The sequence below is a fragment of the Falco biarmicus genome, chromosome 4, assembly GCF_023638135.1.
Source record: "Falco biarmicus isolate bFalBia1 chromosome 4, bFalBia1.pri, whole genome shotgun sequence".
Taxonomy (NCBI): domain Eukaryota; kingdom Metazoa; phylum Chordata; class Aves; order Falconiformes; family Falconidae; genus Falco; species Falco biarmicus.
The window spans coordinates 112,451,808-112,478,541 of NC_079291.1; the positions used below are offsets into that span (position 1 = coordinate 112,451,808).

Here is a 26,734-nt window from a genome sequence, read left to right on the forward strand (position 1 = left end):
AAGGATGAGCTAGGAGGCCTATGATACTGGATGAATTCCAGTACATTATTATTTAAGTTATTATTTAAGCTAAGTGTTCTGTCAAGCATTGAACAGATACAATAAACAAATAAGTCCAAATATATAAAGATGAGTCAACCCCCCCCCAAACGAACAACAAAAAGGACCTCATAAGACCATCACTATTAATATTAGACTTTTCTGAAAATATAATTTAATCTGATTTCTGCTTCAGTATCTCTGTTCAGAAGTGATACCTGAACTTTTCAAGCTCTTAAAAATGTTGGTCTATTGAAACTACAACCAACCAGCTTCAACAAGTAACCCAGATAATTCTGGTCAAGTTACTCCATTAGTGGTAAGCAAGGAATTTCTGTTGACTAATCATCACCTAAAAACACAATGAGATCTAAATTTTCGCTTTTAAGATTTAAAAAGTTCAAAGATCTTAACCAATCTATGTATTCTCAAAATACAGATGGAAAACATTCATTGATATTTAGGAAATACAGAAACCCTTAGTCAGAATATCAGTGATGGAAGTTAGAAGAAATACTGACATCCTGAAATAAGGACCGTAAAAGGTCCTTTGTAATGAAGACATGGAGCAGGAAGCACATTTCTTTATATAAGCAGTAACTCATGTTCTATACCTAGCACTTACAAAGTGATCCAAAACATTCAACATCTTATAAAGCCATGCAGAAAAAAGATACCTTAGAGATTCTTCACTTTTAGCATCTCTAAGGATAACGAATCCAGGAAGAAACAGAAGCTAAGAAGACCCAGAATGACACAAGCGATATAAATTCCAACATTAAAGCACCCCACATAGAACAGTAGCATGACAATAAGAATTACTGGTCATTTTCCCAAAGCATCTCTAAATTCTAACCCCAAAAAATATCAACAATGTTGATTTATTTTTTTCACCTGTAAACAGGGGACTGTCAAGCCAAGCACATCCCATTAACCAGCCCCAGTTAGCTCAGCCTCTGGTAATATTCTTTACGCTTTGAGAAAGTTATGAATTTGTGAAGGAGCCAAAAAAGAAAGAAAAGTTCTCTGGAATTTTGGGATTCAATGCAAGAACAGCTCCCTGGACAGAGATTCATTGCAAAAGCTCTAATCCAAACTGGGTGGCTGTAGCACATACAAAACTCAGCCCTCTCACGTAAGCCTTAGTCACCATACGATACATGCCACAACCCCAGCAGATATTAACACATTGGAGTGAGTGCAGAGGAAGCAGTACTAAAACCTAGTATGCCTGCAATACCCCAGTCATATTTTGTAATAAGAGTAACTTGTCAGGCTTCAACACGGCAATTCTGAAACCTCATTCTGCATGGGGTTCTTAGGAGAAAGTAAAATAGTATTTGTATTTCTTCTAGAAGGTACAGTAAAAATTCAGATTTTCATCTGAGCTTTTTTCTGTTGCCTCAAAAAATTACCTGCCTTGGCAGAAAAATGGTCAGTATTTGAATGGTGTTTCATGCTATAAATGTTAAATAAATGAGTAAGTGAAGCGTCTTTCTTTCTGGTTGTTAGCTGTTTCTATGCATTTGTACTACAATCTATAGTCTGAGGAGGGAGGACTGCTTAATCTTTAATTCTGAATTGTGATCTGCAAAATATAAACATGAAACTAGCCTCCGTACATCCAGTTACCATAAGACCCAAATATGTGGGTGAATTAGAGGGCAGAGGCAAGTAAGGGAAGCTAAACTAGAAAAAGTATCAGCTAATAATTTTATCATTTAAGGTATGCCTTGCAATTAAGATATTCCTGCTACTGCAACAGAAAGAAGTAGTGAGAAATGTGTCAAGGATTTTATTTTTCAGACTATATTGAAAGATACTAACAATTGAGTAAGACCATTCTGAAAAGGAAATACTAATTTTCATTTCGAACAGCACTGTATTCTGGGAATAATTTCACTGCTTTTGGTAGGACTATTTCTGGACCAAGATATACTCAGCAGCAATAAGGATGTGAGACAGACAGAATATTGTCATTATTGTTGCAGATGGTTCTGCTAAAGTCTTCACAAAGGCGCAATTCCGATTTGGATTGTGCTGCTGGTCAGGAAAAGCTTAGAGATTTTATTCTAGTATCAGATGAAAATGTTGTGGCAATTTCCCCACACCTTCTCATTTGGCAGCCCCTGCCTGGGAAAGGCAGAGGGCAGGCAGGGACGGGGCTTCAGCCGGGAACAGCAGTGCTTTGGGGGCAATGACTTAGCTGTCAGTGTTAGCTGTCAGTGTTCTGCCCATGCTATTCTAAGCTCAAACTGGAGGGTTTTTATTAGCTTCTCCACTGTATCACCTCCTGAAAGTTCTCAAATGAACGTCATAATTAGACAAAATGAAATAGAAGAAAGAAAATAGCTACCCTTGACTGACTGTCCAAGCAACCTTGGGTCACACAAGCGGTCATTAAGGGACAGGGAACCCCAACAAAGCAATTCCCTTTATCAGCGGTGCACCAAGCCCTAACCAACGCACACCTTATTCCTAACATTTATGTTAAAAAGTTAAGACTCCTCTTGTTGCAGTCTTCAGTATTTTCTTTTATATTATGCTGAATGACTGAAATGGATCCAGAGCTAGCAGTCTCTCCAGCTGCTTTGTTTAGGAATAAAATTATATTCTGCCTTTGGGTGAAACCACCTCGCTCCTAACAGAAAATGGAAGGTCATCACTCTAGGTGTCCATACCGAAGATTACAGAAACCAGATGGCTGCAGTGAAAAATAAGCCATCTAGGGTTTAAAACCAAATCTGTCATACAAAAGGTAAAAGGGTATCCATTTAGTTGCATACTAAAATAACCCAGGACCTGTCTTACGTTTTAGACCGACGGATACCCAGACTTCCCCAAACCCATGGCAAGCTGGGATGGGTAGCTTGTTCTCAGGGCTTTTAACCCGAAGCACAGGAACATTCTGAGCACAAGCTTTGCTGTATTTTACAACCAAAATCTGCATTCTGAAAGTTGAGACAAACTGGAAATGTACAGATTAAGGAGCTGAATCCTCACAATTTTCAGGGCGTTTCTATAGACTCAAAAGCAGCCAGAGAGGCTCTTAACAGGGTCAGCTGTCTTCTGCAAGGACAAGGAGGTTACCACTGGTAACGCTGGAGCCATCTTACAATGGTAAGATAACTCACTAAGTTAGAAGTAATTCCAGATGGCTGTCTCATTTGCTTTAGCTTTGGTAGATGAATTTGCAGAATTTTTAAATCATGTAGAAGCTATGGCAGTGACAAAAAAAGAGGAGACATGATTAGTTTGCAAACTCATTTCTAAGTAGCTGCTTCTTTCTCTTATGTGCATGTGATTATTCCTTCAAACTGTCATTTAGCACTTTTGAACTGTCTCTGTATTCAATTCAACTGATACTCAGGTTTATGTTATTTTTCTAGTTCTATTCTGCAGTTAAAAGAGAACGCAAATGTACCTAAGCAGCGAGGAGTTGGAAATAAAGGGAAGGAGAGTTCAACTTCTGTTGTCTTTGATGGCCCTTTTACTTACTTTTCAGTAGATAGGCTAGCTTACACCTCTGAGTTTTTTCTCTGTAGAAAATTCTAGTGTCTGCATGCTTGAAATACAATGGATCTTAAGCATCATTAGACATCACGAACCAAAGACCTCCCTGACATAAACAAAGTATCTTTGTTGCATTGATTGCCACTATACAGAGAAGCAGTAACATAAAATCTGCTATAAAGATTTTCTTTTAAATGTGTGGTTTGAATTTAAAAAACACGAAAGATCCTTTATCTGTAAAGTCTCTTCTTTATGACAAATGTTCATCCAAATTTTTTCTAATCGGAATGACTACCTTTTACTAGTCTTTGTTTGTACCACATCTGCTTCACTATCCCATGGTAAAGTCTTGAAGCACTGTTACAGTAGTAATAACAGGGCAGGGTAAGAAAAACTATAACTTAGCATCTGTGAATGACCGTTCCATGCAAAACCACAGCAGAAGTTAAGGCTGATAATGTCTAGAAATTATACGGCTTTTATACTTAATCATTAGCCACAGTTACAGTATAATTAGCCACCACCATGTACATTAGTATTTGAAGATGCTGATATTGCAGTTCGGAGGGCAAAGACCTGTATTGGTCTTTGGCAGACAGCTGTGCAGTAAAGTGATGATTTAAAATTTGTCACTTCATTTGAAAGGTACGCCTAATTCAATTAAACAAAAAGGGATTGTGGTCTTCCTGCTTCAGCTATGAGCACAAACCAGTTCCTTAAAAGAGACATACTTTACTTTTAATGAATTCACAAGCAATTGTAGTAATAAAGGAAAGGGTGTCCTTTCAATTAAAAACCAAAGATTGTGGCAATGAGTTTGGTACACAAGCACTTCGATGTTTACACTCTTCTAATAATAGCTACAAAGGCTATTTTATTGTGGTGGATGTTAAAAGAAGGGAGGGGGGAAGTTATTTCTGATAAATATTTATGTTAAAATACTTTCCATTTCCTTCTCTATCCTCACACCTTCCCACCCCAGCCAAAGCTGACTTAACTACCCTTTCCTCTTCAATAATACTAAAAGAAAGAACAGAGGAAGAAAGAAAAGTATTAACTATCACCATTCACAGCTGGAATGGAGCCATCCCAGGGTGAAAGCCAATATCTTGGAAATACAGCTAGTGACATTTATTTTCCAAAACTACATTCAGTACCGTAACTCCAACAACACAGATTTAAGTCTCTCTTGTAATCACATTTCATCACATTGTAGGACACACGTTATTTAATTTTAGATATTTGTCACATACTCTTCAGCTCTTTCTGACTACAGTTATTCTAAATTTTCTTCACTGACATCACATTTTGAAATTATGGAAGTTTTTCAGTTTATGAATATTTTCTCCAAGTTGCCTATTCCCATATAGGGGTAGTGCTCCAAATTCTTTCAAATTTATAACTGGCTACTTCCTTCATCATAATATATAACTTAAAAACTTGGGGGGGAAAAAAAAAGTAAAAGCTAGTTTTATTCTAGCACTTCCCTTGTATTAAGACAACAAAACAAGGTAACGTGTCCATGGAGCAAGCACATGGCACCTGAAGCTCAATGAGGAAGGCACTTACCTTCAGGATTTCTCCATCTGCATAGAGCACATACATGGTCACTTCAATGTTCTTCTGCACACTTTTCCCACCTCTTTCAAAGTCTCCCTTTTCTAATGTCAGGTATAAGTCATTGCGTATATCACCTACAGTAAAAGAGCGGAGTCACACACTTAAATTCAATATGGATGACTCAGTGTCAGCAGGCAACAGATTTTGATTCTGCAAATCGATTTTTGTTTTCTGCAAGACCATGGCTGATGCCCAAATCATTCCAAGCAGCAAGTAAATTGTTAATAAAGATGAACGTTTTAATATCAGTGCATAAAATCAGACCATTGTTAGTAATGCCTTTATTAAATGTGAACTAGGAATCAATACTTGCTTTTATTGAGTAAGTGAGAAAGGGAAAAAAACCCTTTTACTGCTATGTCTAGTTAGCTGATTTGGAAGTATCAGGTTAAGCCTGACTAAACATCATTAACACCAGACTTCCTAATTCCAATATATTTTAAGAAAAGTAAGTATTGTTTGTGATGATCAACAGAACATTTTGTTTAGTTAGCTCTTCAAGTACGTTCTACATTTTCATAATTCCTTTTTATCATAAAACACAATAAAAGCGGCCTTTTTGGAAACCTCGTTGTAATTCAGTTCAGATGGATTAAGAGGGAATTATAAATTCTTTTTTTGCTAGATTTCTGGCTAGCCTCTGGTATCCATATGCATGGATATAACAAAGCACGCAGTATGGATACTTGCCAATTTCTCACTACCTCATTTTCAAGAGCTTTCAGAGCAAATGACTATTCAGAAATTGAAATATTAGCATCTCTCTCAGCATCTTGTTATCCTGAATTTCACAGATTCTAGGTCACGTTTTATTTTCTTTTAGGAATCTGATGTGGGAAACTCTGCTTTCAAAACTAATGCAGTAAATTCTAAGGCATGCACCAAAAGGAAGCAGGTAGCACCTATTTTTCTGTAAAATTTAGTTACTGTCACCACTTCATGACAGCTCACACTTACCACATTTTTTCATTTACTTGCCAGAATAGCAAACATATTAAAGGGCAATATATAAATATATATACATAAAAAAATAAACAAAAAAGTGAACTCTTTCAAGGCAAGTATTTTGTTAAGCAGCCTCAAGAGACTAAATAATCAAGTAATGGAATGGCTATCCAGCAAAGCAGAGACTCCTCGAAGGCCTGATTTCTTCCACTTGGAGAAGCTGATGCAGTTAAATCTGTTTATTAATCAGAAGCACAATGAAATAGGCAGCATTTGCTTTCAGGCAGTGAGGGATATCCTTTTGTGTCTGTCAAAGAAGCACTTCAAATTCTTTGTGACGTCTATAACCCCACAGAATTTGTTCCTTAATTTACTGTAGGGACGGACAAACAACAGGAGCTTTCAGTCCTGCCTTTACTTTCATTTTTATTTCTGGAGATAAGGACAACTTTTTTAAGCATGGAAAATACAGCTCTGTAGCTGACATTCAGTGCTTTCTGCTAGGAACTCTCTATGAATGGGAATCTGTATGCAAAATGTCCTCCTTTTTCCATCAACCTCACTCTCACTGTGGATTCACACAGAGCTGCCTGCTTGAAACACCACGCAACTAGAGGTTTGAAAATGCTATGGTTCATTAACGGGAAAAAGATGACAGCAAGATGCTGGTGAAAGACCTCAAATATTTGATCTTTTTTTTCTCATCAAATAATAGTCATCAAATGCAACGCTCCACAGCCCCCCACAACAGAGAAAATTATCTTGCTGTTCAAAATCAAGCTAAGCCACCTATATGCTGACTGTAGGAATATCAAGGAAATAAACTATTATTATTATATTTGCAACGGGTTTTGTAAGTAGGGACTTCTGTTTTGAAAATCCTCCTGCTTAACAGAGTCCATCCTTTTTTCTCAGTAGTTTGCACAAGGAGGAAAAAAGTTTCAATTTGTATGCTATAAATCTTCACAGAAATCAATTGTACTCAGTATAATTAGCATTTTGGAGCTTCCTATTTATGACCTCTTTTCTGGAAGACAGTCTGGTTACACAAAGTCCAATGTCAGATAGCAAATCATTTTCCAGCTGAAATTAAAGGGAGTTATTTGGTTATATATAGCATCTTATCTTGCGTGAAGCTTAACAGGAGGGATATCACTGCACTAATTTAGAAAAAAATAAAAAATGCCTTCGGGGTGGGGGGAGAGGAATCTAAAAACCAGTGGATCTGAATCAAAATGAAGAAAAAAGAAGAGAAATAGTATTTTAGTGAAGTATAACGGTGCACCTTCTCTTGTAAAAATATTGTCTATTGAATCTCGAAAAAATAAAAAAGGTTATTATATATAGTAAAAATAGGAAAGTAAATGTATCTAGCAAAGACAAAACACATTTAACTATCAGATATGGAGCCCATCAGTTTCTTGAAAAATCTGGAGATAAAAAATGCTTTTTAAAAAGCTACAAACTTTCTAAAGCTAAAAATCAAACTCTTGCATTTATCTCAGTGAATATAACCTCACTGCAAAGAAGCCTCTGCTCTCCCCATCACGTTCACTAACCACACAGCTTGCTGAGTCCTCACAAGCCATTTTTTTTCTCTCCAGTCGCTACTGGTTTTGAGCGTTTGAGCTCAGATGCACTAACAGGATGCACAGAAACTGGAGCAAATGCTGGAACACTGAGCAGTTTATTAAAAACTTTGGGTATGCAAATTGCAAAGCTAGAGAAAACATTCTGCACACCAGCACACAAGTGCACGACCAGAGCGCGCAGGGCAGCTTGCATGTGGCTTAACACAAGCGTGATCAGTAGGATCACGAGTGATCCCTGGCAGCTTTAACACAGAATGACAGCTAGCTATCAACTCAAAAATCTTGGCAGACAGGGCTTTTCCCATATTTAATTCCATCATCAAAAGAAAAAGAGAAAAATAAGGTCCTTTTTTAACAAACCAGATAATTCACGCCCTCTGCACGGCAAACCACTGTCCCAAAAGTGCTGGCTCTGACACGGCAGTAGCGTGTATTTTGGGAGAAAAGCAGCATGGCCCACCAGCCTGGGCCCACGGGCCTCCTGGCTCCAGAGAGCAGCATGGCCTATCAAACTGGGTCAGCTGCAGCCTCCGATCATCAGCACAGCAATAAAAAAGTGCTAGAAGGCTAATGGGCCAAAAGTACTTATAGGCTAAAAACTGCAGATGACATTTTAAGCTGAGGGCTTTTTGTGTTAGGTGACTGTCAAGGATAAACTGAAAACCTAGAGAGTTTTCAGAATGGCTATTTGTTTGGAAGCCCACCCCTCTACAACTGTTTTCAACTTAAAACCAAACGTAAACTCCTCTTTAGCATACTACATGCACTTTTAACATATGCAGTTACTGAGCTTCATTCTTTATGAAATGTCTTGAAAGACAGGATTTTTCACAATAATATATTAAGAAAATATTCCTGAGGTGTTACATGGCTCTTCCTTCACCTGTGGGGTTTTTGTTTTAACCTATTTACAAAGCCTTATGTCAAACGTACAATTGTTTAAATCACAAATCACAGATTATAGCTTTGGAGGGTTCACTTTTATTGAAATTAAATGCCTTCTCATATCACCTGAAATGATTTTAACAGTAATGGGGAAAAAAAGGAGTGGTGGCAAAGGCTGCACTAGCCAAATATTGATTTTGTGGTTACAGTATAAAGAAATGTACTGGAAGACTTCCAAACACTTATTTATCATTTTCAAGTCCAAGTAACTTAAGCAGTCCAATGGCCAGTAACTGACTACTATCTATTAGAATAAGTAGGAGAATTATCCTGATAAGATTTGTACATTTTCTACTAGAAGATTAATCCGTTACTTGAACTGCAAAGTAGTAACAATTTACAGAAGCTGCCTGCATTTAATGTAACATTTTTCATTTAGGGTTCCTACAAGATTTTGTACACCGAGGACAGGAATGGTTCCTGTTTTATACAGGTGAATACTGTGACAAAAAAAGCTTACACAATTCACGTAAGTTCCCAAAGGAGAAAGAGACAAACAAATATCTGACATCATGATTCTAGCAAATTTGTTTTCTAAACGGTCAATTATTCTGTGGCTTTGTGAACCTGTAAAGGACATGTAATATATCCCTGTAAGCTGGGGAACAGTGGCAGCTCACAACATTCAGGATGTGTAGGTCCAGTTTCAAGTAACTTAGTAAAATAACTGTATTTATTCAGAGAATCTTAATGTGATTTTTTCAACTGGAAGTTTAGTCTTTTACAATTTAAGCAGCCAAAAATATAAAAAACCTATCTATGAAAATCAGTATTTATGCCTGTATTTGTTAAATTGTTGAGACGGTCCTATTTGCTTAGGGCCCAACACTGTGATATACTGTCTGCTTGACTCTCTCACATCACTGGGTTTAGGATCTTTTTGAAAATACTGGCGTTTCACAGAAGCGTGCCAAAAAACTCCAGAGCGTGAATGGGCAAGGAGGACTCTTAGAGTATGCTCCACAATGGCTTAGGGAGTAAAACCACAGCCATACAGTTACGTCCTATACATAAATGAGCATTCCCACAGCTAGATTCAATCAGCATCACCCCACTGACTGAAGTTACAGCAGTCCAGACCACTAAGGGTTTGACTCAAAGAGTCCAGCAAGTAAGTAAAATCTTTGAAACAAACTATAAAATGTAGAATATATTCATGTATAGCGTCAGAATGTGCTTTGCCTGTATTTGTTCTAGCTCTTTACAATGGTAACCGCTGTCCTTTCAGGCCAAGATAATCACATTGAGCTGGACGTTCCCTGGATGCACAGCCCATCTCTGCTGCAGCTTTGGAGGCGACTGCACAAAGCAGGGCACCAGTAACTGGGTTCTGATCTCAAAGAGCATACTACGCCTTTAAGTTGCAACTTTCTCTAAATGAAAAACGTGCAACTGCTTCTGAAGTGCAGTGATTTCAAGACTGATGAGGTTAACAGAACGATGCCCACAATCAGCTCTGCGATCATCACATTTTTTTTACAAACCAAACGGACTAAAGGAAAAAAACTGACCAAGTGCACTGCACGGGAAGGGTCTCAAATGCTCTCTGGCCTTCCTTCTGGCTGATTATGGACTTGTTCTCAATCACAACTCAACAGATTAAGTGCCAGGCCTCACACTGCATGATTTTCCCTGGCTGTAACAGTGCAGTCACCTTTGATGCCGGTGTGACTCTGCTGTGTTGCCCACTGTGTCACTACTTGCCTGTTGGAATGAAGAAGCCTTGTACGGTCAGACAGGCTCTGGGAATCACATTAGATCCACTGCAGCAGCTTATTTTTCTTTGCCCTTTCACCAGTCAGTAACTAATTGTTTTAAGGTCCATATTCTTCAAGGAGTTACAGCATGTAACTGTTAACATTATTGCAAGTAGTATTACAGCAGCAAGGGGAAACAGAGCTTTGACCTACTGCCTATATGGTGAATTAAATTAACTTCCCCACCCACCCCCCGAAGAGAACATCATGCAAGTTTAACTCTGTGCGTTCCTCGAGCTTTCAGTGAGCAGAACACTCAATTGTTTCAAGGAAAAGGAACAACCAGTACCTACTAGATTATTTGCTATCCATCATTTGGCCTCTGTGTATAGAAAAGAATTTATACATTGCTCTGTTTAAATTCAATGATTTCCCTGAAACAGCTTGCTTTTAGTATTTGGAAATTGATTTTTAATATATTTTTTATTATCTCCACCAACTTTGCATTTCTGCAAGTTTATTTGTGACAAAAATATTTTTTATTCTCCTTGTAAACATTTTTTTGGCATAATTATTAAAAAATTACATCTTCTAGTCTTGTTGACTCTCGTCATGAATGTTGCAAGAACAGCTGATGGATTTTGCTATGTCCATTTCTTAATGTCCTTTTGCCATGACTGTGCTCACTGACAGAACAGATGCTGAGATGTTTCTCACCTTTGCTACTGATTCATCTGTCATAGCTACTAAATTTGTCTGAAACACTGTGGTATGAAGAAAGACTGACAAGACAAAGCCTGTGCCTCTGTTACCAAAGTTTCCCTACGATGTTATGGTTTGCTGTCTTTACCGATCCCCAACATTCCATGAACGAAGAGAAAATGGGAAAAAGCAAGCAACAGGCAGACATTACACAGAAAAGCAGAAACTTACACCCAACTATCTTCATCTCTGCATCAGAAATAAAGAGGAGAGAGTAAAGGGAGAGGAAAGGGAGAGAAGCCAGGAAATTACGACAAGGAGAGAGGAAAAAAAAAAGAGAAAGAAACATCACTCACAAGTTGAAGATGAAGCATGCACTTTTCATCAGAGCATCAAAGTAAAAGACAGAATACTTATCAGCACATGGGGAAGGGAAGGGATGTCCTTTGGGGTACTGACAAACGCCATGCCTATGCAATAGATTTCTGATCAGCAAGTTCTGTATACAAATAAAGTTGCAATCCAAAAGGCAAGCAGCACATGCCTCATTGCTTTTATCTCTGGGGAAAGGTAAAATTGTCAGGATCAGATGGATGGTCTTAAACCCAGTCATAATTTAGAAAAGAAAAAAGAAAACCCACAAATGAACAAAAGCCCACCACACCTCTTCATGAGGCTGGTTTGACTCAATCCCTTCTGATTCGGACAAAAAAGAATTCAAGTCTTTATGATGCTCTTCTCTGATCACAACACAGTAGGAAACAAAGATCATTTTATCTTTAGAAATGAAGACAGGCATGGTTATTTTGTAGGCCATTAATCTTGTTCTGCATAACCATGCAAGATATAAGCACATAAAGACCAGTTAAACTTTATTTCTTAATGATGACCAGCTACCACCTACGTTGCTCAAATGCGAGTAAGGGGAAAAAATTGCTTGATACAGGAACTAATGCTACGGTTTAGAAAACAAAACGGGGCAAGAAAACTGTGTGATAAGACACAGCTACAGGATTTTAATGGTTAAAATGTGTACATGTGAAAGAATTTCCTAGTAAAACAGAAAATGAAAATGTCAGAACCTATAACCAAGAAGATTAATTTGAAACCCTAGAGCTATTTACTTTTTAAAAAACAGATTTCTTGGTTCAGCAGAATGATCACTACATATTTTAACAATACCAGGTGATGTAGCCTTTATTAATGTATTCATAAAGAACATTTTTAAATCAGTGCCTTGAAAAATCTGCATCCACTTGCAAAATACAACAGATGAACTTTCTGTGCTCTTTTCTGAAACAGGAAACCCTGTCTTTAATGAGAAAGAATCAGTTCTGAAGCAAAGCAAGGAAAAGGTAGTTTGACAATGACAATTAAAGCAGTAGACATAGTTGAGAACTGCTAACATGCATGACAGTTTTTTTGTTTGTTTGGGGCTTTTTTATAACCTCCCCTGACCCCAAAGTATTTTCTAGCTTTAGACAACACTAGTAAAGCTAAGAAAGAATGTTTGATTCTGGTTGTTACAACAGAAGCACAAAAAAACCCTGACAGGCATTCCTTGTTCATGTAACTTGGCTAATCCACCTGAAGGGTAACTCTGCCCAAATGTTCTATCCTGGACATCAGGTAAACTCAAAGCTCAGTTTGATCTATTGTTCTAAAAACAGTAATTCTAAAAACAATTGTTCTAACAGGCAAGTATCTGCTGTCACTTGAATAATGTCAAACACACTTTTATGTAAAAAAAAAAAAGATAAGTAATTAGAATGAACACTGTTCCCTGCATCAGTGAGTTTACATTATATTTTAATCTCCTAATTTTTACAGAGATTTCATCATCCTGCAGAGTACCCAGGAAATGAAAATTTTTCTTCAGAGCACCATTCACTGCTACCTCTCTCTTCAAATCTCACCTCTACTCTGGTAATGTCCTAATTTAACATTATAGTGAAAATCTATTCACACTTCCATGGCTGTGTTTAAGGACATTTACAAACTGCCTTTCTCCGCAAACATAAGCAATTTTTTTTCCAGAATCAAATGCCTAAAGCTTTCCATCTAAGTGCTATATATGCAGCCCCCTTCTAGCCCCCTTTGAATTGAGAAGTTCTGGGTGTGCAGCCGCTCTGGAGAGGCAATAAGCATCTAACAGCAGAATGGTGGCTCTTTCACACATTTTTTTTTGTATCAAATCAGTATTTTGAGCAGATCTATATATATGAGCCCAATTCCAAACAGATTATCATCTTAAAATCTCTGTTTTATCCAACAAAAACTGTGGTTTTCACAATCATGACATTACCAAGCGACTACGGTCTTTTGAAGAATACCATTTAAAAAACTGATGGGCTGACCAGCGCTGGGAAGTTTACTACTTACACCCGTATAGCCAGCCTTACAGTGGGAGTGCTGCAAACACACACTCTGGAATCGGGTTTTAATTTACTTAAACATCCAATGTCTCTAGGCTGAATATCACAAAAAAAAAAAATATACTTCAGATTTGTTGGACATCTTTTGCACTGAGGCAGTATTTTCACTAGAGTTCTTAGAGAAAGAAAGTTTGGAAATTTGAATTAGCTGCAATGAATAAAGAATTGTTAAAGTTTAGGGTAGGAGTACTTTTCACATGAAACTGCTAACTGGCTTGTTCAAGCCCTGGACAAAAGCATTGCCCAAAACAGCAGAAGCACAGGGAAGACAGCCTACTATGCCAGCTTGCAGAAAAAAAACAGGGCCCAGAAAATGGTAAAACAATTGAGGGGAACACTGAGGCCATAAAGCTATTCCTTAGGCGGGCTAAAATTCAGTGGTCTGAAGCACCTAAGGGACAGCTTTATACACAGAAATGGAGGATAAAGCAGTTCTTACAGGAGAATCAATTCACTTATAAAGGTATGCAAATGTTATTGTTGATGTTGACTTTTCTAGCTGTGATCTAGCTGGTCTAGCTGACACATCCAGCTGTGATCTCAATTACAGCAGATCACCATGCAGCAGCTGTGCCTGCATATCAACAGACAATATTTAATCTCTTCTCTCTTTGGGTTAAGACTGAAACTGCTATAAGGTCACTAAAAACTAAAATCTATAATTGTCATTATAGCCCACCTCCTCTGCTGCTCTGTTACTATTATTTCCAAGTTTGTTAGTAAATAAAACACATACTGTTCTAAATCCTGTTACTTTAGTTTCTAGAAATTCTTCCTACCTACTCCCTATTTTTATTGTGCTTTCTGAAAAGCCTCCATAACAAGGCCACAACAACTACTTTTGATACTGATGCGTCACTACTGCAGTCTTTCAAGTAATAAAATCTGATACTTTTCCCATTATGCTTTCATAAAATTTCCCATGTCTGCAAAGTCACCCTTGGCCTTGGTTATAACGCATAGCAAAGCAGTAGTATTTCAAATGCTATACATGTAATATAATTTGTAAGCCCATTTCTTACTACACTGTAAAAGTGAAGGCAGTATAATGCCAGGTTTTATATCTATTGATTGCATGACTGGCTAGGTTCTGGTTTCCTCCCTAAATGAACTCTTGGCTATGCTGGGGCTACCTCACCTTGTGCCAAAATAAGAAGCATCTCAAGCTGCTGCTCCAGAAGTAAGGAGCAAATGAAGTACAGCAATGCTTCAGTCAAGACCACTGTTGCAGGGACTACGTGCTCTGTAAGGCCAGCTGGAAAATCAGACCAGATTTGCAGCCTCATATATTGTCAACCATTACAAAAGGCTCATACTAATTCCAAAAATCAAGGCGGCAAAGTGGAAACTCTTTCCAGGCTTTGGATTATTGGGAAGAAGAAATTGATGCATTTTAAAAGAAACATCTCTAAGCTTAGCATCCATGAGGGATATCTAACTGGCAGGGAAGGTAGGGAGAACATCAAAGCAATCTTTCCAGATCAACTTCCATGCATGTGAATGTAACACTTTCTATTACTATAATGTTTGTTGATTAAAATGTTTTAGCATCCCTCCCTGAATCTGGAATTGGCATTTATTGATAAATAAGGCAACTCTTCTATTAGCAATGTTCTTTGAGTAAAGCACCCATTCCTGTGGGACTTGTCTAGGAGAGTATGAGAAAAAAATTACCAATATTTTAAGATAAGAGTTGTTATGTTTACCTGGCATTATAACATCAGGAAAACCCAACTTCCTGGTAACAGAAACGCCTCTGTTAAAGATCATGGGGTTTTCCCTTCGAATCTGCTCCATGTCACCACGAAGAAGCTGAAGAGATATTATAAGTCCTGGAAAAAAACCCAAAGTTGTTAATTTTTTCAGACCTAAGAATTACATGTCTGTACACAGAAGGCATGTAGGTAATATAATGCTTTGCTCCACAGTTAATTTAATACAAATACATAAATACAGAGTTCTTTTCTCCCTTGGAGTAATTTAAAATTGAAATGGAAGAAACCAAACTGCTTTAAGGGATCAGTTAAGAGTGTAACATTGTGTTAAAATACATTTTTTTAAAATCAGAATACTTAATTTCACAGAGATATTGCAAGAGACAGTGAGGTACTTAACACTATTTCTGTTCCTCACATACAGCAAGTTACAGCACACATATGAGCAATGCTACCTCTATCTGAACTACCACATCACACAATGTCATAGAATATCTCTAAAGTGCCTTTGATCCTGCTTAATACCATAAAAAAAAATAAATTAGAAAATCCTCAAAGCATATCTGTTCCACTTTAACTATTTCATACAGGAATATTGATTTTAATGAAATTCCCTTCAGTAGCTCGGCAAGTTTCAAGAGCACCAACTAGTCAAAGTGACTTCTGCAACTAGCTCTTTCAACGCGACCTGATGTTCAGTACATCAACCGAATAGCTGGACTAGGAATAATTACACAGTTAATCTCAGTCCAACTGCTTTCCCTAGTTGCTTTTAATTTAAAGCATACTACACCCCTAAAATGAGGATAATGTATTGGTAAGGTTACAAAGTCAAGTGTTGTGATACCAGAAAACACCAGGATTAAGCTCAACCATGCAAGCTTAGTCTCATCTGCCGAGTATATATTACCAGCTTCACATATCAATGTGAATTACATTTACACAGCAATTTTCCACAACCTTTATCTCATCTAATGACTGCCAGTTAGTCAACAGTTTTTTCTATCCTCTGTTCACTCAGTGGAGCAGCACATATGAAAACAGACACTGCCTTGTACAGTCTTGCCTGCGCCAACTAACATTTTGCTATTTCCTAAGCTGTATATACGAGCTTTGCAGACAATATTTAGTTGCCATTTTGTTAGACAAGTTACCAGGGGAATGAAACTGGTAATATCATGTACCTCCCACCCACTTTCTGCTCTCTTCCCTTGAAATAATTTTCAAGCCTGTTGTTTGACTTCAGCCAAATCTGGCAAATAGCTAGCTAGATAATATGAAGATTGTATATGTTTAATGAACGCTGGGAGTTGGGATGAAAAAAAGAGCATAAAGCCTTAAAACAAAGGGAAAGGCAGGCCAACCAGCCAGCTGGACAACCAGCATGTATGCACTCCAAAGCTGCCAAAACAGGGACTTGCAACTGTCCAGCTAAGTAGGCAGGACAGCGCTGCAAAGCACTGCAGGGAAAGCAGAGGCTTTATCACCACGGAAAAAATTCAACCCCTTTGAATACCATGTGCAATGTGCATCTGTGTGTGCAGGCGCTACAGAAGGTTTAACAGAACACAGGAGGCAAAATCACTAGAAATCAGTCTTGACTATTTTTGCCACTTACAGAAAAACTTGTTTATTTTATATCCTCTTTTGCTATTAAAAACAAACAAATAAAATTAAATTGAAAATTCCAGCAAAAATGACTGGAGCAAATTTGGAAGTTCAGACCTCCCCACATCCAACCCCCCCAGTACTTAGCAAACAGCACCAGAATTAATCTATTATCTATAAAAATCAGTCACTGGAAATAACAGAATATGTCATTTTCCAGCATGGTATTACATGTGTTACTTACGTGATGCCCTCCCACATATTCCACCCCCAAAACCTTCTTGCTCTGCCCATGAGGTTTTGTACATCTACTCTCCAGTCCCCTTTTCTGCTCAGCCTATCCTCCCAGTTCTTTTCTACTCCTTGCAGCAGATTTGAGGATTACTTTTACACAAGCCCTGGGAAGGTGGGGAGAGAAAGAACCAGTGCGTTTTTCTTCAGGGAAAAAATCACACTTGTGATTTGAGCACTTTCTCACTCTAAGAGCAGGCTCTGAGATCCAAACCGTATTATTTACGCTTAAATAATGTCAGCCTGCAACACTGCCCCTGCCACCAGGGCAATACCTCTGCCAAGTTTCAACCTCTTATTCCAGAGATGCATTAGATCTTAAGGAAACGTTTGAAATCATTATTTTGAAAAGCCAAAGGCAAGGATAAAAAGCTACTATTTCTTTCTGCTCTTCAAAAAAGCTCACGCTTGATAAAAAAAAACTTTAGGCAGACCCCTGGCATTGGAAATAAATGCAAGTTTTCAAAATGTAAACAATTCAGGAAAATCTTTTAAGAAGTGGTAGATGACCTTAACTGTAACAGGAGGAACAGCAGGGAAGGAGATCAGCTTTCCAGGTAATAAAATTTGAAACCTGAAAACAGTTTCATTTGCTTATTATTGTGCTTAATATCTTCTATAGAAGTGTGAACTGTATATTCCACTACAATACTCAATATGCAGTCAAGTGAAATTAAGACGATATCAGTATTCGGACATCGGTAAGCCAACGAATCAGGCACTCAGTAATGAATGCCAAACTAGCTGTAGCAAAGCAGAACTGTAACCTACCAGCTGGTTCATTGGAAATGGAATAGTAATGATAGCTCTGAATTCGTGAACTACAGATACCACTAAATGAAGTAACAAGATAGGACAAGATTTACTTTCCATATTTATCTGCCATTAGCTAGGAAAATAAAAATGGATTTGAAAGGTGTCAAAAAACTCTGCCAAGACAGTTATTCTCCTGAACTATGTAATGAAACATTTAGCTGAAACTATCACAGAGAGTCCTCTGGATAATTAATTTGTAAGTATGAAAACACTGCTTATTTTCTGGACAGTCAGGCAAATACATTACAACAAATTTAAGCTCTGGCTTTCATTCTGTTGACAGGGCTGCACGGTATCCTCAGGAGAGCAAGCCTCAGATATGTGCTATACCTGGAATTTTCAAGGGAATACAGGATGAAAAGGAAGACAGTTTTACTCAGGGAAATTTTGATGAATAAAATTTAAATTCTTCATTTCCTGTGCAGCCAAGTCTGGTCACAGTAACTTAAGCCAGTATCATGAGAAAAACCCTTTTAAAGGAGTTCTGCCAATGCCAATTGCTGCTCATGTTGTATCCTCCCACGGGCGAGCAGTTTTCACAAGCACAGATACTAAGTGAAGATTCACAGAGTAAGCTAATACTATAGCAGACCACTTGCTCTCTCTGCTGCTGACCTCTCTTGAGATAAAATAACAATACAGATATAATGATGAAGGTTATTTAGCATGCTGAATTAATATTATTGTCTGCCATATCTCGGAACAAAAAAAAAATCAGGTGTTTTTATTTTTTTTTTTAATTTCCTGGTTAAATTGGCATATGCAATACAGATTTTCACCTGTAAACTGAACGTGAATGAATTTTAGCTAAACTTTTAAATCACAAGTAGGAAAATTCAGCTATGCATAATCTCACATCTCACTGAATTTGCCTGCTATAAATAATTAGCAGTTTCCTAAAGGAAATCTTCAGCTGTTATTACGACAAAAATGCACAAATAAATATTTACCATAGTTTGAGCTGGGTGCTGTGTATTTGGTGCTGGACTTGCGAATAATATTTTCATGGATCTGGCACCATTCATTTTCGTTGTTACACCTAAAATAAAAGAACACTAATTCAAGTTAAAAGCTTTCTGCTGAACCGTCTTAGGACAGGAGAATCAGCTTTGCTGTAGAGCTACCATGAAAGGCTGGGGGGGTTTGATGCATGAGAGAAATCCCACATACTCTTGTTTTTAAAAGTGGAAGGAAACAAACCCACGCCTAACATGCATAAGCCTTTTTATGGACACTATGGAGCCTGCGGTGACTTTTCAGTCATCAAAGCCATTGTTTCACTCTTCATATTATGACCAAACAAAGAAAGCTCTCGACACCATATTTGAAACCTGTGAATGTAGAAAAACAATTTTAAGCTGAAATTAACTGTTGCCATATATTACATTTTTGGTTTTAATTTTTAAAAAAGTGAAAATCAAGAAATACAAAGTGAAATTTGAAAGACTAAATAAAACCCGGATTTCTTTTTAGTATCTCAGGCATCTGCAACAAGACTTTTGCTTACCTACGTATTTTAGAGAATGCCTTGAAAGATGATGCAACTCCCCCCGCAAACTGTAGGACAAAAATATATAACACCACAAAGTATGCTTCCGTATGTGTACCATCTTCTGAAGGAATATTTCACGACTGTTTATTCATCTACATGTTATTTTAATAAGCATTTGTAAATACTGTTATACTTCATTTCAGTTACATTACCACCTGTAAATCCTCAATAGATTTCTAAGATAGAAATGACAATGTAATTATTTGTCAACAGATTTCTCATACTTTCACTCATTAATTTTTCACCAGGAAAAATGCCACTGTTAGTTCCAACAGCACACAGCAGTTTGGTGCTGGGATTGTAACGTTTTTCAGACGCTATTCCGGCAGGAGAGCTGACTGCATCGCCCTTGATGAAACACTCGGATTCAAACCCACTGGATGTACATCTGGCCAAGACCACTTAATGGCAGTACCTACAAACAAAACTGTTCTAGACATTTCCTACCAACTCTATCTTTCTGCGAACACAAAGGAGCTGAGGAACAATGGCAGGTGGGGGAACAACGTCAGGCGCAGGAGGATGGCCAGCACACTGTGCAGGTGCGAAATCCAGTAGGATGACTCACCAGAAAGGCTCTCTGGATCCTTTTGATGACTGCAGTGGGTTACTGCCTTTGGCGATACAGGGCTCATTATGGGATGCTGGGGAAGAGCATTTTGGGATTGTTACAGACTTAATGTGGATTGTAGGGAAACAGAGGGATAATGGTATAAAATGGCCCATTCGGATGTAAATAGGTTGCTGTCAGTATGCTTGTCTGACCATGCCCTATGCCTGAACTGAGTGCCTAAAACTAGGGACGGGAGGGATCTGTAGTGTGTATTTTTATGTATGTATGTATGTATGTTTTCCACTAAGAAGTTTTTACCCTGACAAACCAGAGAGGAAAACAGGATGAGGCCTTTTGAGGTGCTTTATGTGTTTGTATCAGCGTGTACTTTCGCCTGTGTTGACTTGTGTGGCTGGCTGTACACGTGTGTGTTGTGTGTATGTGCACGCGTGGGACATAGGTGCCTGGCTGGACCTGCGGGCATGGAGCTGGGGCAGCTTCACCTCTGTCAGGCTGCTGGATTCAGCAGCTCCTAACGTCTCCCATCACCATTCCAATGCCCTTAAGAATTTTGGAGATTTTAGACTAATCACGTGACATTGCATGCACTTACATGAGAATTTCCTTCTGTTCATTTTTTTTTTTTAATGGCTAACTGCCAATTCCCTCCTGCATTCTCAACCTTTCTCAGGACTGTTTCCTCAGATTGGAATATATAATCTTCAAAATACAAGTTAATGAGAATTATAAAGACAACAAGAAGGTAAGAAAAGAACGAAGAATGGACTATGCTCTCTACTGCAGCATGATGATGTTCCCTTGCAATAAAATCAGGCTATGAAACCATGCAGTGGAAAGTCAAAATCAGTATCGATTACTGTTCTGCTCCATGCCTTATGTATAAATACTTTGAAGTGGGGAAACATTTAAAAAAAATCCTCTGTAAATCACTATATCTATAGCTCTATAGATATTCTCATTACTCTGATGGCAAGATTCTGGAGAGAGAAATTAGGGACACTGCAGCATTTGGAGATTACATTGTGACAGAGATGGCTGAGAGCACCAGAAGCAGATGTTTCAGTCTCCTTCCCAGCCATGGAGAAATACAGATTACTCTTAATGATAGCCCACAAAAAAAAAAAAAAAAAAAAATCATGAGCAGAGAGCCAGCAAAGCAGGAAAGAGAACAAGAGCACACCTGGATGCTTGCTTCTTTCTGGATCTTGGGTACCTGAGTCAGAAATGCCATACTTCTGTTTAGGATCCAAAGCCAAAAAAGCAAGAATTGCAGTGCCACTGAGAAAGCAATGAAGGAAACAAGCCCCATGTTCTGAGTCAGTAGGCTACTGGTCCATTGTATGAGAAACGTACATTAGACTGGGGTGGGGTGGGGAGGCAAAGAATTGAAGTGCCCCTCTATTAAGCTATTACATGAAAGACGATCCATATAATCTCTCTTGTGAGCTGTGTTTTTAATGCAAGTGACTACAGCTGTTGTGTTTAGCACTGGATTCAGTGTCATCAGCACCCTTAGAGGTCTCCTGGGTCTCTCTGTACAATCAGGCCCCTAGGAGATACAGGCAGATCTTCAGTTTCATTAGCTTTCCCTGTTTCCAGGCAGTGACTAATACCTAAACTCTTTCATAGAGTTAGGGTATTAACTTACATATTCAAAGACAAGAAACCTCAGGTATTAAAACAATGGCAGGGACCAAAGTGTAGGCATAATATAGGTTTGGAGCTGCTGAAGCATTTCTCTGACTTACCATTTTGGAAAATAAAAAATCCCTATGTGTGTATATATATATATACTTACTGAGCTACATTATTGTATCATTCGAGTCTTTTTTCATCCTGCAACTTTTATTCAACCCAAAATCCTACTCCCATAGAAAGTAACCCATGCTATATGTTTAGTGAACTACCCAAAACTTTTCAAAAAGCAAAGACACAGTCTTGATCCCTTAGAAAAAAAATTCTCCAATTACAAGATATATTCACAAGTATATTTTGTAAATGACTGTTTACACAACATACCAATATTTAACTAGTATTTGTTTACATGTTTCTACTTTCAGTTGGGAAAAGACATTACTTGGTTAGTCTGGATCTAGCACACTGTGCACAGTTCTGGGTTCTCCAGTACAAAACAGACAATTGGGGAGAATCCTGTGGATGGGCAGGTGGCTGGAGCACACACTGTTGGAGGAGAGGCTGAGGGACCTGGGCTTTTTCAGCCTGGAGAGGACAAGGCAAGAAGGAGAACATAAACAGCAGCCTTCAAAGACCTACAAGCAGTTATTAAGACAAAAGAGCCAGCCAGATTCTTCAGTGGTGCATAGTGAGATGGTGTAAAGCAATGGGCATAAACACAAACAAGAAAGGTTCAGACAGGACATTAGAAAAAGCTTTTCCATGAGGACAGTCAAGCACCGTTGGAACAGGTTGCCCAGAGAGGCTATGCAGTCTCCATCCATGGAGGTTACTGAGACGCGACAGGAGAAAGCCCTCAGCAACCTGGTCTGATCTCACAGCTGGCCTTGCTCAGAGGAGGGTGGACTAGAGAGGTCCCTATCAACCTGAATCAGGTTTCTTATTTACCTTAACACCAAAATCACACAATTTTATTTGCACTAGCATATGTAAACCTGTATAACAGACCTGCTAAACTCACTGAACTCAAATGGAATCATACTGGGGAAAAAGTGCCATCACTGCTATAGCTTGTTATCACATAATGAAGTAAAAAACAGCAATGCAGACTACAAGCCTTCAGCTCCTAGCAAGACAGGAGTCTTGACACCTAAGTAACTTGCAAAACTTCTCCCAAGCATATTAACTTTTTTCGGTTTTCTTGTTTCCCCCCAAGAGGTACACGATGTCAGCAAGATCAGCGTAAGCTACAAACCAGCTACTGTGAAAACAGCAGCGATTTTTTTGTCTTCTGCATTATGTAGCTGAAGAATAGTATGGCAAAAGGAATTATGGCTATCTAGAACAAGTAGTAGCTGGTAATTTTCCATGGCTTCAGTATTATGAAACCATATACTGCCAAGAGTAACGAGATAACCCACAAAGCCTGTCACGGCACACTTACTGACCCCCCCCGCAAATGTTGATTATTATAAAAGGAAAAAGAACATAGACAACTTGGAATAAATTAAACACAAAGCACAGACAGTAAAAAAGGAAAAATGGAGAAAAAAGATGAAGAGTTACTTCCTCCCAGCCCAGTATGCTATCCAAAAGTATTCATGTAATTAAAATGCTGATCAGACTGTATTCCCAGGTTATCTGGTGCAGTTAGATTGGGATTATCCCACCTGAAATCTCAGCTCCACCTATATCAACATTCCTCCTTTCACTGCAGTGGGTTTAGGTACCAGACATCTCAGCTGATTGTTAAGAACGTAAGAACATTAAAAAAAAAAACCAAAAGAAAAAAAGAGCTTGCCACACTGGCAACAAGAGATACTATCTGGGCAGGCTACGTGAGCAGCCAGGCCCAGGCCCCCTGCTCCCTGAGGTTGCTGGATTGCAGCTGTTGAGGTGTGCGATTGTGTCTTTTCCTATTCCTCTGCTTATGGACCTGTTGTTCATAAACCTGTCTAATCCCCTTCGGGCCTGCTAATACTGCCTGTCTTCACAACGTTCTGTGGCAGCCCAACCCAGAAGATCATTACCTGCTTTCTAAGGAAGTACTTTCTTCCATCTTTTTTTGATATCATCTCCTACCAATTTCATTAAGCATCCCTAATTCTTGTACTATTGTGTTCTGTGAACAACAGTTTACCCTTCACCATAATTTTGTAAGTCAAGTCTTGGTCATATCCCTTCCTACCACCACTTTTCTTCTTTTTGAAGGTGAAGCTCCCCACATTCTCAATCTCTCTCATAAGGAAAAGACTATGCTGTTAAACATTTTAGTTGCTCTACTCCATACCTTCTGTGACTACTATATCCTTTTTGGGAGGAGAGATCAGATATCCACAGAGTAACTCAAGGCAGGTCAGCACTGCAGTGACCTTCCAGAACTTAACAGTGTGGCAAACTGACTATACTGGCACTCCCCAAAACAATCTCTCAAAACCAAAACACAACAGAAACATCAAAGAAAGTAAAAACCCCTTTTCGATAATTGTGGTGTTCTGCACTAACTCAGAACTTTAACCAATATTCAGCTTACTTGTCACGAAAAAATAACCATCTTTGCATTGCCAAGATATTAAAAGTCATTTATCCTACCACAGATAATATTCTCCTTGAAGGAGAGAGATAACCTATAGGAAAAATTCTATACCATCCTCACAGATAAGACTATAGAAAACTTCTAACCTCTGATAATGTTTTTACTTGCTGTACCAGCCTCTGGAGTCAAGTTAAAATAGACTTCAGCCTCCAATGACTTATGCCTGCAAATTAACCTGGAACAAAGTTATCCCAAAATCAACGGACTGTAAAGATAGCTTTAAGCTAGTTTTGTACCAACTACCAATATAAGCTGCACTTCACATTTCCTGAACTCAAAGAAGAAGAATATTCTCCCAGGTCTGAAACGCTGGCCTGAAAATACTTGCTTGCTGTGCATTTTATTAACATTTCACTTGTCTAAATACCAAACACACTACAAAATATACTTCTCATTTAAATAAGAATTTTCTCCTGAGCCATCCATCACCTTTTCAGGTTGGCTGGTTCTACAGTAAATTTACCACATGGAATGTTTGCCATACTGCATCAGACCCTGATGTCAGACAGATGGGGACAGAAACGCGATGTACGCTCTTGTCCAGCTGGGCAAATAGCAACAACTGAGTATCAAAAGGGAAAGGCATTCAGGCAGTATACCACATTGAGAGGTAGGAATTTTAAGAGCTAGTGCTGGAGAAAGAGGAAAAAACCCCAAATAACTGTGAGAAAATAAGACAAAAAATAAAACTGAAAAAGATAATATGAAAGAGAAATATATGAAGTTTTAGGGGAATGGGATGATTGGCATAGAGTCATGTTCAATGAATAAGAAATTCCATTAGAGATAAAAATTCATATAAAAATATGAAATCAAGTGATTTCAGGAAAAAAAGAATCAAGAATTTAGTTTCCATCTCACTTTTTAAATATTTTACATGGATGTTATTAAAAAGAATTTAAAAAGTAAACCTTCATGCTTTGACATAATGAGCTTATATCTAGAGCTGTGGTACTATATCCTCTTAGTAAGATTATAACGTAACTGTGGGATTAACAGAAAAATCTGGATTGTGAGAAAGAAGTATTTTTCAGACATAAATCTTTAACAACAATAAGGCAAGCTGAGAAAGACTGGTGAGGTAAATTGATTTCCCCCCCACCCCTGATAAGCACTCTCCTCTTGTGGATCCAGCAAAAGTCTCCATTGAAACACCATGTATTTGCTTCAGCCTTTGTTAGGTTTTCAGTCTCAAATTTTTTCCAGCTTCTCCCTGTGAAAAGGCTTTTCTGGCTGTATGCTGCCTCATTTGTGGCAGTTGTAAGATTTAGAATTAGCCAGACAGTGTACAAAAAGGAATGCTTTTTACTTTAAAAATAGAAATATACCTCTCTCCTTATTTCATTTTTATGATGTTTTGGGGTTGGCCTGAGGCATTTTAACAATAATCAAAACGAAAGCAGCAGGTAAGAGAGTCAGTTCAGCGTTGTTTAAGTGTTCGTATACAGTTTTAAACTTACAAAGGACAAAAATCTGTCATTTCAATTTTAGTCTACAAAGCAAGAAATGGTAGGTTAGCTACAAGAATGTGCAAAGCGAAGCTGCAAGCAGATAAATCTGTGAAAACTTTCAGTCACGGCAGACCAAGAGCTATTGAAGCTGCAAAAGGGATAAGCTGGTGCTGTTTGGATAGATCCCTTTTCCCTTCTGAAGATTTTTGTTGGAGGTTTACAGAGAACACTCCAAGGAGCAGTTAACGTGAAAATATGCTGTACAAGTTTTACAACCACCCAAGTGAATGATAGTAGTGATAAAAAATTACAAGCATCTGCTTAGAGAGCTGAATTCTGTTCCAGGCCCTACCTCCACTCTGGGAAGGCAGGAATGGCTGCGCATGGATGCTGGAAACAAAGGGTGTGGGGAAGCAGATCTGCAGAACAGCTGATATAAACACTGAGGCAGATCCAGCTGGTATTTGGGTGATGTGGGAGGAATCCATATTACCGAAACACTTCAGGTTAAGAGGAGGAAAAGGGGAGCTCCCCATCCTGTGATTTTTTTTGATCATAGTCCTAGGACTTTAGATTGCTCTAACTGGTTGCATGACTTTATTTGTCACTGACAAACAGAGAAGTCCAGTATTTTACAAGCTTTTTCTCTCCCATCTTTCAGTGAGTAAGAAGCTAAAGATGCATTAAATGGGAATCAAACCAGAAATGTGATTTGAGAATGTTCCATTACTGTAAGCATTCAAAATGTTGCAGTTGCAATTATTAATATCACACCTACAAGGTCAATATTAACATAAATTCTATAACCAAAAACCACTGGTCTGAAATAAGCTAAACTGCATGGTGACAAAATGCCAAGATCATCCAGATTTTATTGACAAAGAGAAGAAAGAAGACCATGTCCTTCCTTATAAATTGACATTTTTGCTACAGTTTTTGTAACCATTGGCAAAAGAAGAATGGAAGAACCAACTGTGACAGACTTTTCTTTGAACTTACAGATTTCTA

General features: G+C 38.2%; 1 protein-coding gene across 12 annotated transcripts in view; it reads right to left on the reverse strand.

Annotated features, from left to right (window-relative positions):
- DOCK3 (dedicator of cytokinesis 3) overlaps nt 1-26,734 on the reverse strand; it is a 225,308-nt gene that overhangs the window by 72,665 nt on the left and 125,909 nt on the right. For all 12 annotated transcript variants that reach the window (XM_056337656.1, XM_056337652.1, XM_056337658.1 and 9 more), the window contains exons 13-15: nt 18,869-18,957; nt 15,195-15,320; nt 5,122-5,246 (exon numbers count right to left, since the gene is read on the reverse strand). In XM_056337656.1, coding sequence (XP_056193631.1) covers nt 5,122-5,246; nt 15,195-15,320; nt 18,869-18,957 — 340 coding nt within the window. The remainder of the gene's footprint in view (nt 1-5,121; nt 5,247-15,194; nt 15,321-18,868; nt 18,958-26,734) is intronic.